Raw genomic sequence first — 15,330 nt, 5'->3', positions numbered from 1 at the left:
CCTACCCCCCGCCGCCGGCGACGATGCTTATCGGCGGCGGAGCGAAGGAAGTCCCTCTCCTTCCTCTTCTTCTTCTTCTTCTTCTTCTTCTTTCAGCTCGCCGTCTTTATTGAGGAGGAACTATGATGAGGAGAATAGGAATGTGAAGATCACGGTATGGTGGGATTTCGAGAACTGTAACATTCCCATCGGTGTGAACGTTCACCGAGTCTCCAGTCGGATCACCTGGGCTATTCGATCAAGCGGCATTAAAGGGCCGATTACCATCATAGCATTCGGGGACGTGGCCCAGCTCTCGCGTACTACTCAGGAAGCGCTCACCTCCACTGGCATTTCCCTCACCCATGTTCCTTGTAGTAGGTTACCTCTTTAACCTCTGCGTTTTGTAATTCGTTTTCTAAGTTTAGCTGCCACAATAATGCTTGAATTTAATGTTTTCTTCTTGATACAGTTTTTTTTTTTCTTAGAATTTTTGAACTATCTTCAGCAATTTGAATTATTTTAGAATAAATTAAAAAAAAAAAAACTGAAAGAGGATCGATCCTCTACATATAGCAACTAAGTGTTTAAAATTCGGTGGTATGTTTTGTTTACAAGTAATTTTCTCTGCAAGAAATAAATTGATAATCTTTTTTCTTATTTGTTAGTGAAGAAAGATACATGTAATGTTTTGCTTTACTCAGTAGCATAATTGTCTTATACTTTACCTTCTGAGCTTCTTATAAGCCTGTATATGTAGGTGGGAAGAACAGTTCTGACAGATCTTTCATGGCTGACATTGTCTACTGGGTTTACCAGAACCCTCCGCCAGCGCATTTCTTCTTGATCTCAGGTGATAAGGACTTCGCTAACATTCTTCATCGGCTAAGGATGAGCAACTACAATATCCTTCTCGCTAGCACAGAGACTGCTTCTGGAGTCCTTTGCAGTGCTGCAACTATTATGTGGCCATGGAATGGATTGGTTAAGGGAGAAAATCTTACCGTCCGACATTTTAACCATCCACCCGATGGTTTATATGGTTCTTGGTATGGCCATTTCAAAGGATTACTTGATGATCCTTTTGCGGATTCTGACCATCCCACAACTTCACAACCTGAGGAATCCATGGAATTGATTTCCGAGTTGAAGCCTCGGCCAGTTCCGAGGGTAGTGGTGAATGCGATACGTCAGGTGTTGCATTCTTATCCCGAAGGTATTAGCCTTACGGAGCTTCGAAGCGAGCTTAAAAGAAACAACATAACTATTGATAAGGATTTCTTTGGTTACAAGAAGTTCTCTCTCTTTCTCGCTTCATTGAACCTGTTGAAGTTTGTCCCATCGTTGTCTGGTGATCGACAACCTCTGGTTGTTAGCATGCTTAGAAAGGGTGCGGAACAATTTGATATTAGGTCAAGGTTAAGTAAAGAGGTTTGTATCAATGGTGTTTATAAGGATAATGGTTTTACAAGGAAGGGAGAGTCACCGATGGATAAGATGAGTATTTCTGCTGAGCATCCATCAAGCTTTAAGGAAAGCAATTTAAATTCTAAGAATCATCCGGTGGTTGGTTTAGAAGGACGTAAAGGTGATTCGGTTGCTCGACCAACCATATTAGATCCTTCTAATGCTTTGCAGCAAAAGGAAAACATTGAAGTTAAAGAGGGGCTCCTAAAGAAGATATGGAAGAGGCTTCGTGGTCATAGAGTTGGTTCTGTCCTCAAAAAAGATGATAATATATTGGTGGTAGATTCTTCAAGTCATGAAGACTATAGTAAAAATGCACCAAACATGCAAAGTTCTGGCCTTTTCATGCAAATTAAACAAAAAGATGAGGTTAAAGATCCAAATAATCTTTTTTTTGAAAAAGGAAGTTCTGAGAAATCGATTGCAAAGGATGATAACAGTTTTCCATCTGAAAAGTCCAATAATGTAAATGAACAAAGGGATGGTCTTTTGGGCACGATTTTAAGGTGGTCAAAATCATGGATTTATGGTACAAATGAGCAAGATGACCATTCTGACTCTAGTGATAAGGCTCAACAAATTGATGCAGCCTGCAAATCTGGTAAAGCTCATCCTTTTTCAAACAGCAATCCAGCAGTTCATGAGCTATTCTCAAATTCTCACTTCTGGGATGAACTGGAAGCATTTTTACTGGATCCCAAGAATTTTCACCTTATATTGAAATCTAGAACTAGGTAATGGTTATATGCATGCAGCAATTTTTTTTATACTTTTATTTTATTTTTATTATGCTGTCTAGCATTACTCTTTGCTTAATCAATGTTTTATAGAAAATCATTTTACATTCCAAATGCCAAACCTTTTAACACAGTGCTACATATAAAATGAATGAATTTGCATTATGATTCACAACATCTGTTTTAGTGGTTTAATCCTGACAAAAGTATCATCTGCAAATTACTAAATTTGCACATTTAAACAACTCATTGTTATTGGAAATAGCTCTACATTTTGGACAGGTTGGGACCAACTTTCTTAGATCGAATTATGCGGTAGCAAAATAAAACAGGCTTAGGTTTGTTTTAAAGAGTTTCAAATTTACAACATAGAAATATTTATTTTTTTGTTTCTATACATTCCCACTTCGTAAAATTTGGCTAAGAACATTTCAACTTGTTTGATTTATTTAGATCATAGCACTATGTCTATGCATTGCCTTGGTTGATATTCTCTCTTTTCTTTATCTTTAATCTACGTTGTTCTACAAATTATAACTCTACTTGTTACAACCCCAATCCATAGTACCTAAAAATGCTAATAAAATGACCAGAAGTAAGGCTTGCCAGCTTGCAAAGAAATTATAAAAGATATTCACTTTATAATTAATATTCATTTGACTGTTATGAATTCAGACACAGTATTATGGCTCCCAGGGAAAACCATAGACTAAATCCGCCTGGTTAACCTTTTTGATTTAAATATGCACAAGTAGGACAGCTAATCATTTGCAATTTAGTTTAACTTTATTAAGGGTTCCTTCTCAGTGTTGGTGTAATCTAAGGATTTTTTTGCACAAAAAGAATGCGAGTTTTCAAGAACTTATTAAGCAAACATTCTTGGGAAGGCGGCATGGTGATTAACTTAAATATTGGCAATACCTGTGTGCGAATATAATGAATTGATATTTGAGTAATGTTATCAGTTTTTTCGCACAAAAAGAATGCGAGTTTTCAAGAACTTATTAAGCAAACATTCTTGGGAAGGCGGTGTGGTGATTAACTTAAATATTGGCAATACATGTGTGCTAATATAATGAATTGATATTTGAGTAATGTTATCAGTAAGGCAATGTATGGTGCAACTTCTGTATCACATGAATTCCAACAAAACACATAACAAATTTACTCGAATTTTTCAATAATGGCAACTCTAATACATAGATATTCATTGATATTGGGGCTCACGAGATCGTTCCCCCATATCTTTATTTAGAAGAGCCTGGGAGATGATTGGCATTAGGATCTAAATTTTTTATTTTTTTAAGCTCTCATATCTTTATTTTTTTCTCCGCCTACCATGAAACATCCTTATATTAATGATATTGCTAGAAAGATAGATTTCAAATGCTTGAATTATGTGATAAACTATAGGTTGATAAAATACTGTTGAGACTATTAGAATATTCAAAATTTTTTGTTTACCTTTTGATTTAGCATCACATTTGAATGCATCCTTGGTCGTTGGTTTCTAGCCATATGTCCATTTAATTTTTGGGAAACATACATACGACACAATTTCTTTGCATGAAACTATGCATGAAAAGGTGTACTTCACTTTTAAAATGTTTTATGTGATATTAAAGATTAGTGTTTTGCATGTAAATTTGAAAGTTTAGGTCTTAGATGTGTAAATACATGAGAATTGTGCGGTATGCGTGTAAATGCCCCTTAATTTGTAGGATGGAAGATAGCTTGTCATTTTTTTCTACTCTTTCTTTGCCTATTGATTCTCCTTTCTCTCATTGTCTGCAAACTTTCCCTTTCCTCTTTGTGGTGAGTTGTGGTTTTGTTTCCCTTCTACGAACGTTTATATTAGAATGGAACATTTCAATATTTATAATCCTCCAAGGGGTCTGGGATTACACTACCAAACTACGGGGTTTGGGATTACACTACCAAACTACATATTTTTATGAGTTTCGTTTTCTACTTTTCTCTCCCATAGAACTTGTGTTAGGTTATAACAACTTTGCCCAATTTTTTTCTTTTATCCATGCAAATTCAAGTATTTTTACTTCGTGAAGTTATTATTATTTTTTATTTATTATAGAATACATAATTGTTTTTCTTTCCATTGGTTTAATGATGAACATGTATGGATATTTTTTTTTAATTTAAAATATTTGATGTGGTTTACTCTACATGTTAAATTTTTCTATTGCCAGTTACTCAGCTTTGTATTTGTGAATATTGAGAGCTGCATTATGTAGAAGCACGGTATTTGTGTGTGAGATCCTTTTTTTCTCTTTCATTTGTCTTATGCTGTGAAAAATTCTCTATTGTAAGATATTGGACTTGTAAATAATATAAAAATTGGGACTTTTTGGACTTTAAAAATGACATAAAATTAAAAGAAAATAGATATTACAAAATATAGAATAATACTTAAGCTATAGTGAAATCATTTCATGAAGATAATTAAAGGCTCTTCAGACTTGCATAAAAGTCATAAAAAATAGAATGACTCATCAATTAATATAATTAGACTTCTCATTGGCTTCAAATTCGATCAAGCTTAGCCTAATTTTATCTTTTCAAATAAATCACATAAATATTCATTTACATCAATTTTATAATTGCATAAGAATCATAAAAAATTGAATGACTCGTCAATTAATATAATATAGTTGGACTTCTCTTTGGCTTCAAATTCGATCAAGCTTAGCCTAATTTTATGTTTTCAAATAAATCACATAAAGTTTCACTTACATCAATTTTATAATTGCATAAGAGTCATAAAAAATTGAATGACTCGTCAATTAATATAATATAGTTGGACTTCTCTTTGGCTTCAAATTCGATCAAGCTTAGCCTAATTTTATGTTTTCAAATAAATCACATAAAGTTTCACTTACATCAATTTTATAATTGCATAAGAGTCATAAAAAATTGAATGACTCGTCAATTAATATAATATAATTGGACTTCTCTTTGGCTTCAAATTCGATCATATTTGAATATAATTAAATTTTATATATATATATATATATATATGAATCTTTATTTGATCTATTTGAAAACATAAAATGGGGCTAAGCTTGATTGGATAGAAGCTTAGAGGGGCTGAATCTAACTTAAATGTTAAATATCACAAATTGGGGCTATGTTTAAGACATGATTGCCATTTTTAGAAGTTAAAATGAGGAATTAATATTTCAATTCCGCCATCGGATTTACAACATATCTGCTAGCGAACAAAAGACAGTTTTTCTTAAAGCCTAAAGATATAACATTGCATGTAATTCAATAAATTAAAATCCAAACAAGAGTTCATAGCTTGAAATCATATGAAAATTTTTCAAAGCATATCTAAACTTCTCAGGGATACCCTAAGTTCAATGAAATATCTCGAAATTTTTCAGCTTTTCAAATATAAAAAAATTAAATTCCCGCATGTGCTCTAACCAAAATATTAAAGGTTTAAATATTGGGTTTGAGAATTTTGTGCGGGCTAATTTGGTCGTCTTGTCTATAGGATAAGGCTGTAAGTCCCATCTCACTAGTGCAATCTTCCTTCTCATAAGGATTAGAGTCGACGAGTCTATTAATTTTGAAATAAATGTTCAAATCCTAAAGATAAAAATTTACAAGTTCAAATCATCTAGTCTGATCCTTTTAGTTATTAGGATTGGAGTAGACAATACTTATATTCTCAAAAAAGGTTTAAATCAATGAAACTAAATGCTCTTTCAAATACAAATGTTTTAAATGCTTAAAACTCTGATGATGGTCGTGTTGATCAAAGATTTTAACCGGAGTGGTCAAATTTTTAAATCAATATTTACAAAGTAACCAACCAAATATTTAAGTTAAAATTAAATCACTAAAAGTTAAAAGTAAAATCCATCTATCATCCACAAAAGTTTCTTGAGAGTTACAAATGTCCGATTAATTTTAGCTCACAAAAATATCAAAATATATTCACATTCAATGCAATCACATGCTATTAAGGACGTGGCCTAATTCACTGCTCGCGTGGTTCTGCCGCCAAATGACACCACAAAATAGCGGTTACAACCAAAGCCCTCTGTTTAGGTGGTTGCCGTCAAATGACACGATTATCTCACGGTCACGACCACAACCCGTTTGTTCCCTATCGGCTTTCTATCATTTGAGTTGTGAATTATAATGATATAATTGATTGACAAAAAACCTTCTGTTAGCTAAGGTCGACTTAAATTTATCCCCTTAGACAAATCTACAAGGATCCCTTGGACGATGCAGCTCATGGCCGCCGACAAGAATCCTTCTGTTAGGTTGAGTCAACTAGCTTTTTTGACTAATTAGATCAGTGACCACGATGACCTTGGGATGACAAAACCATGGGATCTTGATTGAGTTTCAGCTTCATTCCTCCACCATCTGTTTTAAGCTTCAAGTGATGAATTCTACAACATAAATCTTAAGTCTACTGCTATTATATGTTGAATATTCAGTTCTTAATGACTAGTTTTAATTGAAAGTGTTGTCCTGTTATCGAGAGGGGTAATTAACCATAGGGGCTTTATGCCTATGGTGGGAAACCTCGAACACCAGATCAATAAGTCCTCGCTAAATGAGGGTGAAATATCTGAGTAGTGTCTTTTCCACAATTCAATCTACCTTCTGAAAATTCAACCCTCCAAATCTCTCAATAAATAAAATTAAAAATTATTGTTGAGAGTTCATTGGGAGCGGTCGTGAATTTTTGGAGCCAACGATCTTGTCTTGAAGATATATTTTTAGATTTCACGCTTCTTCTTCTTTGACCATTGTATAGAAAATTGTCATCTTTGACCTCGGCATTATGACCTTTTTTTTATTAATGTGGTGCTTGATGAACCTCTTCAAATTAGTTCTTTTAAAAGGTTAACTTGGTCATTCATTATATTACCTTTTCTACATACGAGTTAAGTGCAACAACTCAAGCTATTTTTGCGGAAAGTGTTTTAATGGTTTCTTTGGAAATTAAATTACATATGGAATTTGGGGACTTTGGATGTGCATGTTAGATATTTAGTGGAAAAGTACATTATTAGAAGTATTACTTATTTGAGAGAAACTTTATAGAAAGAGCATTGGCCCGGAGGATTGGGAAAGGTATTAGGTGTATATAACCAATCATTGAACCATATCAAATTTGAACTTTTCTAGTGCTAGGGGGTTCACGAAAGCGATGTATCACAACCAAATCCTACTATCAACAGAAGTGCGTAAAGGTTTTCTCTCACATCTGAATTAAGTTGTGATGAGGATTATAGTTTGCCAAGGCATTGCTTGCGACTGACACTCCGCAACCTAATCCAAATGGATGAAATCTCTGCAATCTTACTAAAATTAATATTATTACATGTCATTATTTTAAATAATTATCATCTGAAGGTTTTTGCAACACCATACATAAATTCCCAAATGTACGGAGAGAATCTCAAATGTAACTTTTTTTTTTGGTTTCTTTGGTAGCTTTAGATTTTTACATTAATAGGATTTAGTAAATTTGATAAATCCAGATTTATATTGACGGAGATGGCGATAGAGACGACGCTCACAACATGATGAAAGATATTCTTAAATCTACCTTACAATCGGATTTAGTAAATTCGGATTTACTCCGTATAAAAGACAGAACATGGTAAGGAAAGACCGAACACAAAAAATTTGATATAATGGAGCGTCGGATATTTTTTTATTTATTTTATGTTTGGCTGGATTTACACTAAATTCATGGCTAAATCATCTTGAAACTATGCTACGAAACACCCCCTTAAACATATGCTTTCTTCCTCACCTCTGTTCGTTTTCCCCAATCAGGGAGCAGTTTCTACAAATGTTACAGAATGAAGGGCCTTCATCTCTCAAAGAACTCAACAATAACAATCTTTCTCAGTTAGGTAATATTTTGTTCTTGGAGAAGAAATGGGTGGAAGAAACTGCATCCCAGAAATTTCCTTTTAAAGTTACTGTTACTGCAAAGAAGAAATCTATTCTATCCCAACCATATCATTTAAATGGATTAAGTTCACTTTTTCCTGCAAAAACTAAGCCCGATTCCCCGAAACTCCAAGATGAAGAAAAGGAAGAGCATAACTCTGTTTCTATAGGATTTTCTCAGAATGGAACTGCAGGAAAAAAGGCTGTACCTCACAGCAGAGATGAAATACTATCCCATTGCTCCAAATTGCTGGAGGATCTTTTACAGAAAAACCCCTCTGGTTTTAACATTAGCATTTTCCAACCTGAATTTGTTAAAAAATACGGCTATATATTGGATTGCAATGCTCTAGGCTACCCAAAACTTGCAGCTTTACTGAAGATAATGCCTGACATAAGAATAGAAAACTCTTACATTCAGTCTTCTGAGATCAAAGAGGCGAAGGAAGAAGACGGCGAAGGTCAACAAGCTTTAACGGAGAACAGTCGGTTCGACGACTCTGCTTGGGATGAGCTTGGACCTCCTCTATCCAACCCTCCCAGTGATGAAAATGGCAGGGAATACAGCCCAGTTTCCCTCTCTGATGATGAATATACTGATTCAGAAGAGGAGATTTGTCCACCCTCTGATAGATCAGGAAGAAGAGAACAAAGCCCGGATGATAGTTCTCTGCTGCTAAAGATTTTGGATTCTTGGGATGGCAAAAAGGAAGATGATAAGGAGAAAGAGAGGGATTTTAATGGCCTGGTAGATTGCTCCAGAAATGAAAATCAGAAGGCTTCACAGAAGCTCAAGTTGAGGACTGGCTTGAAGAACCATGCTTTTGTAACACCGGATGAAGATGATAAGCAATTGTTTGCAGAAAGAATTGTGCGTCAGGTGATGAAAGCTGGAGATTCAAGGCTAAAGGGGTGAAAATTTTGCATCTTGATGTTCTATAGAGATTAGTTCTTTCTTCCTACATGCAAATAGCAATAGGCAAATTTTCATATGGAAGCATTTCTTTTTTGCTTTGCAAAATTTTATTTTTTTGGTTTATATTTGTAATAAATGACAAAAGCAGGCAGAATAAATTACCCTTTTTTCCATCCTTTAGAATGGCATTAACTTTTTTTTTTTTTTTATTTTTTTGTTTGGAATGCAGAGTTTGATGGCCTTTTTTACAAAAATACCCTCTGGTCTTATCCTTGGCATATTTGTAATTTTTTTTTTCTAGTTATGCTTATATTCTGAATTATCGAACTCATGAAATCTGCTATATAACATATCAAAAATGTCACTATCATTAATTTTTAAAAAGTGAAATACACCTTTTTCACTCTTGAATAAAACAGAATGTTTGATATATAAATATATAAAGTATATGTAAATCTTCCAAAATTACATCAATGCCCAGCAACTTTAATCAACAGAAACATAACAGAAGTCCAAATAATGAATCAATGAAGCCACATAAATATAATAAGGATGTTCAAAGAAATCCAATTAAATCAAAATATTACAGAGCCTTTTTGAGCTCTTTTATTATTTATTTCTGCTGCTCAGCAGCAGCAGCAGCAGCAGTCTTCTCCTCAGCCTGCTGCTCCGGCTTGGCTTCTTCCTTCTCTTCCTTGGTCTTCTCCTCCTCAATAGCCGCAGTCTTCTCTTCGGCCTGCTGCTCCGGCTTGGCTTCTTCCTTCTCTTCCTTGGTCTTCTCTTCCACGGTAGCTGCAGTCTTCTCTTCGGCCTTTCAGGCGTCAAAGTAAAGTGCATCGAATTAGCACAGCAGAGAAATATGAAAATGAATGAATGTAAAGATTGGGGCATTTACATGTGGAGCCCTAAAGGAGCCGAGCTTGAGCGAGTTTAGGCTTGGCTCGTGTTCGGATCGTTGAAAATTTTGCTTGTGTTCGAAATAGATGAATAGTGTGTTCATTTGCATATTGGTGTTAGTGTTCGACTCGAAATTGACTTGTGTTTTGGTTTGTGTTTGGCTCTTTCGAAATTGCTCGTGAATAGTGTGTTCATGTTCGACTAAATTTACATATTATTGTTAGTATTCCGCTCAAAATTAGCTCGTTAAATCTAATTAGAAATACATATAGGGTGTAGGATTCAAACATGCACCAATAGAAGGTGCAAAACTGCAAGACCACACAAATTGTTCTGATTTAAACCTAGATATATAAATATATATAATATATTATATACAAATAATATATATAATTTATTTATTTTGAGCCAAACAGGTTAAAACACAATCAAACAAAGAGCTATTCATGCTCGACTCATTTACTTAACGAACGATTGAAATACGAGCAACTTAACCAAATGTACACGAATTATTCACAAACAACGAGCTACTTAATAATCCGAACATGAACTGCTTGTGAACAACAAACGTTTTTGATAGCTCTATTTACATGCATACCGGTATACAACCCCACTCCCATGTATTTGCACATCTAATACATAAACTTTACATTCAACATCTACACCATCCAAATATTTCATGTCACATAAAACACCATTATTTCAACTAAAAAAAAAAAAAAGTAAAATACAGCTTTATTTTGTTTAGGTGTTGGATAAGTAAATACATAGGAATTAAGTTGAATGAATTTAAATCTTCCATATTTTTATATTACGAATATTTAATTCATAATTAATTACGCATTAAGAAATAAAAACCCAATAAAAAATTACTATAATATGCTTTTTATTGAGAAAACACCAAATCTAAAATTTTAAATACATAAATGAGATCAATCCAAATATTATTTTGCAATATCATACTTTTTAAACCATCTATTAATCTTGTTTTAATAACTTTAACGGTTTACCAAATCCTGCAAAAACTCAAGAATGAGAGTTCGGGTTTGTTTGTGACAGCTTTGAATGTTTGAAGAAATAGTTGTGAAGCTGTTGAAGAAGAAATTGCTATTCAAAATATTGTGGTGACTATTGCAAGTTTTTGCTTTTGTTTTTTTTTTTTTTTGGTGAAAAGATCAGACCGTTAGCATTCTAGCAGCTACTGCAAGTTGCTAGATTTGATGAGAAAACACAGTTTTTTGAGAATGATGGCAAGACACAGTTTTACAAGAAAAGAAACTACGGTGTGATATCACGCCATCACTTCACCGCCACCCCCCAAACGCACTCTTTGATCAAAGAGTATTTACATATCTAATAACATTACTTAACAAAATCTAACATAAAATTCTAATTAAAATCCAATTAATAATTGAAAAAAAATCACCACCTTCTCCGCAAAGAAATTGCCAAGCGATTTACGGCCCTCAACGGCCTCCTCCTTACTCTCCTCCCCGCCGGTCACATCCTTGGCCGCATCATCGACAGATCCGCCGCCGGCATCACCGGCGTCGGTGGCTGGGGCGGCTGTGGGATCCTCGGCGGTCTTAGGAGCCTCCTCCTTCAACACAACGGGCTTGGTGGCGCAGCCCCCCATTCTTTATATTCCGAGAACAGAAACTGAGAGGCGAGGAGAGAGACGGAGGGGGAAGCCGCCGGAAAAGAAGAAGAATCCGGCGATAGAGGAATTGGGGATGACCGGTGAGGAGAAACCTCCATGAATTTTATAACAGATTTGAACAGCGAAGATCCCTTTTTTTCCTCGCTCCGTAATAGGTGGCCGGACGAAAAAAATGGCTTTTTTTTGGAGGCATCTATTGATTTACATACTCCCCCCAATATTCTTATGCATTTATATATCTATCCCTTGCAAACTACCTTTTTTATAAATATACCTTGACATGATTAGGGCTGTGAATTTAGCTTAAAGAGAGTTTCTAGATTCAAATTTTCGCTCGGATCGAAATATAGTAGCTGAGCTTCGAGCGAAAATTTTGTAATAATTTTTTTTTAGCCAACCTCAGCTCGGTTTGAAATCAGATTATTAACAGTCCTAGTGAAGTTAGGGCTATGAATTTAGCTCTAATATCATTACTTTCTCCAAAATTGATTCGAATTTTAGCTTAGATCGGGATCGGATTGACATAAATGAAGCCGGGCTATGCTCAAGACCGGCTCACTCAAAGTCGGCTCAATATCTTTTTCATTAGCTTTTGATATGTTAAATGAGCACATACATGAAAACCATGTGGTATTTATGTAATTTTTTTTTTTGCACAAGATTAAGAACTTGTGAGTTTGCTAAAAATGATTTGATGAGCTGTGTAGAGAGCGAAAGGGTTTATTGTAAATCTCAAACCCCAATAAAGAAAAGCTAGAAAATGGACGTTACATTTCTGTCCACAGCTCATTAGTTAATATATATATATAGGCAAACTCCACACCAAAAATAGTGCCGACATATATATATATATATATATATATATATTTGTTGGTTTATTTAATAGTACTCAAAAATTATAAGTTGTTTGCAAGATTAGATGTCACAAATTTTTGCTTCTCAAACACGGAATTGAGGGGGGAAAAAAAGAAAAATGTTTATTTATTTATATATGTAATATTTTTTTTTATTATTTTTTTGCATATATACCCAAGATTGCTTAATTTAATGAGTCGAAGATTGCTTAATTTAAATATCATTAAGACGCTCAAATACTCATAAACATTATCCAATCAAAAAAAAAATTATTCTTCACCATATGCTAAAGAGATATGTATTCAAATAGTATTTATGAATGATGTCACTCTCAAAATTTATAAATAGATGCCTACTATCATCATAAGGGTTGGCATGAACATGAATGAGAAGACTTAAGAAAACTTTAAACCCTCAAGGATTCTCGATCTACACCATCGCTGGACCATAGTTATCGTGTTGTGACCTTCGTTGAACCGTCATTGTCATTGATGTACCGACATTGTTGGACCAAAGCTGTCGTCGGAAAACCACTCGCAATGTCGTGTCACTATCACTTGGCTATTGTTGTAATTGGATCATTGTTACACGACCCCCACAACTATTAGATTATCGTCATTTGGTTAGCACTGTCACCACCAATAGTGTTGTTGCCGTTATACTGCTATCATCAGACCACCGTCACTCAAATACTACCACAAAACCATCATAAGATGATTATTTCCACTAAGCCACTATCATTCGACCACCACCATCAGGCCATCACTATCATCGCTAGGTCACCATTGCAATTTCCAAACCACCGCCATCTAAATGACACTGTCGCTATCATCTTCGAACACTCATTGGCGAACTGTAATTGTTCGTTTGTTGCTTCTACTAAGCCACCATCGTAGAGCCACCACTACTCGGTGTTCATCACCACTTTCATTAGACCACTGTCTTTAGTGATGCAAACTTTAGATCTTCATGATACAACCCTTGCCATTAATCTTCCATTGTCGCTATTACTCCTCTTGTGAAAGCCAAGTCAATAACTTTCACTCTTGTTACATTATTTTTTTCTGTTCAATGGCAGGGAATGTCTTATAACGTACATATGAATAATATAATCATTTCAACTTGATTGATCATTATGGTCATTTTGAGTTTTCCACATAAAAAATCTTTTGTATCTCCTCGGTCAGTCCTTTTATCTTTGTGTGTTAAATTTTTGTATAATGTTAATATTTCAATATCTATATTATTGTGAATTCTTTGACAAAAGAGACGACGAATATCGAAAATACAACTATATTATTGCAATTACCTTCTTAAATATATTTTATCTAAGATATTTAGATCATCATCAAAGGGTCTGTTTAGGGCAACAAAAACTATTTGAAGAAGCTATTGCACAACAATTACAGACGAAGCTACCATGAGGAAGTTGTTGTTAGTGAAGCCGTGCATCTATTTGGTTAGTTTAGTTGTGCATTAGCTGAGTTGCAACAGTTTATAAAAAAATAAAAAAGTAATAATAAAAAAAGAGTACTGCCCTTATATAATTGTGTTATTTGTAAGATAACTATTTAAACCTTATGACTCATACATGTTAACATAAAATACATTCAAAATTCCAAAAAACTCACAATTTCAAATAATATATCGAAAGGTTGTATCTCAGTTAGCAATGAGTAACACAAAAATCAAAATAATGATAAACAAAAACACAATAGTGACACGTTATATTGTCATAATATTAATTTTAAACTCCAAACGATCAATCATATGGGTTAAATTTTTATCCAAAATAAGCTCCACATCTGGTCACTATTTGAGGTAGAATCCTCCAATTGATCAATTTACTTGAAGAAGTTACGGTCTTCTACTTACCCATGCCTTGTACACTTCTAAAATTTTCTTCCATAACTACTCTCTCTTTGTGATCTAAGTGGAAAATAATATGATACATTGTTGAAGTACAAGACTTCAGAACCAACAAAAGTTCTAAAAGTTTATATTTCCTAAAACTTGAAAATCCTATCAATAAAATAATTTTCCATTAATTTTATAATAGAATTAAGTAATAGAAACAATAAAAATACAACAATAATGATTTATTAGAAATGGAGGCATCAAAGCAAATTTAAATTAATGAATAATTTATCATTATAAGAAGACATGAGACCTTAAAAAAATTAGTTCTTGATTAATTTTGACCACATAATAACCAACTCATATGTGTCAAATCATTTTAGTATCAATAATTTCATTAATTTTTAACTTTTTAATCACGAAAAAATATTAACTGAGCATTGATGTATCAGTATTCCAATAGTGGGGAGCCACGTGACGTCACGATGGGATCATTACATATGTGACACCCCACCGTTAGAGTACTTACTCCTGATGTAATATATTTTCTTGAATCACACATCTCACTTTGAAAACGTATGATTTTTATTGTAGACTTTCACATCTAATAATCCTGAACACTGATGTATCAGTACTCTAATAGTGGGAGCCACGTGACGTCACGATGGGATCATTATATATGTGACACCCCACCGTTAGAATACTTACTCCTTATGTAATATTTTTTCTTGAATCACACGTCTCACTTTGAAAATGTATGATTTTTATTGTAGACTTTCACATCTAATAATTTCACAAAAGGTTCCCATTCTCATCTCCACTGCAGCCATGTTTTTGCGGAGATCCGCCGCTCTTCTGTACCCCCTTCTCCTTCCCCCAATCCTAAACCCAAACCCTAGAATACTCCTGCGTGGCCTCGCTCTCTGGTCGATGAAGAAGGACCCGACCCTCGAATCCGCTCTCTCTCGCAACCGCCGCTGGATCGTGAACAACCAGATCAAGCAAATACT

At 34.3% G+C, this 15,330-nt stretch overlaps 3 protein-coding genes across 3 annotated transcripts in view; 2 read left to right on the top strand and 1 right to left on the bottom strand.

Moving 5' to 3' along the window:
• The first annotated feature begins 255 nt into the window (after positions 1-255).
• Positions 256-9,198, top strand: LOC110020008. Its single transcript, XM_020717948.1, has 3 exons — positions 256-360; positions 740-2,180; positions 8,016-9,198. The coding sequence occupies exons 1-3, from the start codon at positions 345-347 to the stop codon at positions 9,049-9,051; spliced, it is 2,493 nt and encodes an 830-aa protein (XP_020573607.1). The 5' UTR covers positions 256-344; the 3' UTR covers positions 9,052-9,198.
• A 333-nt stretch (positions 9,199-9,531) lies between these two features.
• LOC110020039 (patellin-1-like) lies at positions 9,532-11,788 on the bottom strand. Its single transcript, XM_020717996.1, has 2 exons — positions 11,378-11,788; positions 9,532-9,862 (listed from the first exon to the last, which is right to left on the bottom strand). The coding sequence occupies exons 1-2, from the start codon at positions 11,582-11,584 to the stop codon at positions 9,665-9,667; spliced, it is 405 nt and encodes a 134-aa protein (XP_020573655.1). The 5' UTR covers positions 11,585-11,788; the 3' UTR covers positions 9,532-9,664.
• Positions 11,789-15,094: 3,306 nt separating this feature from the next.
• LOC110020096 (protein ROOT PRIMORDIUM DEFECTIVE 1) overlaps positions 15,095-15,330 on the top strand; it is a 2,540-nt gene continuing 2,304 nt past the window's right edge. The window contains exon 1 of the mRNA XM_020718074.1: positions 15,095-15,330. This exon is cut by the window's right edge and continues 2 nt beyond it. Coding sequence (XP_020573733.1) covers positions 15,149-15,330 — 182 coding nt within the window. The 5' untranslated portion in view covers positions 15,095-15,148.

Source organism: Phalaenopsis equestris, unplaced genomic scaffold, assembly GCF_001263595.1.
Source record: "Phalaenopsis equestris unplaced genomic scaffold, ASM126359v1 Scaffold000090, whole genome shotgun sequence".
In the NCBI taxonomy this organism is placed as follows: Eukaryota; Viridiplantae; Streptophyta; class Magnoliopsida; order Asparagales; family Orchidaceae; genus Phalaenopsis; species Phalaenopsis equestris.
The sequence above is the reverse complement of the archived record's forward strand: the minus strand, read 5'-3'. Positions and strand labels throughout refer to the sequence as shown.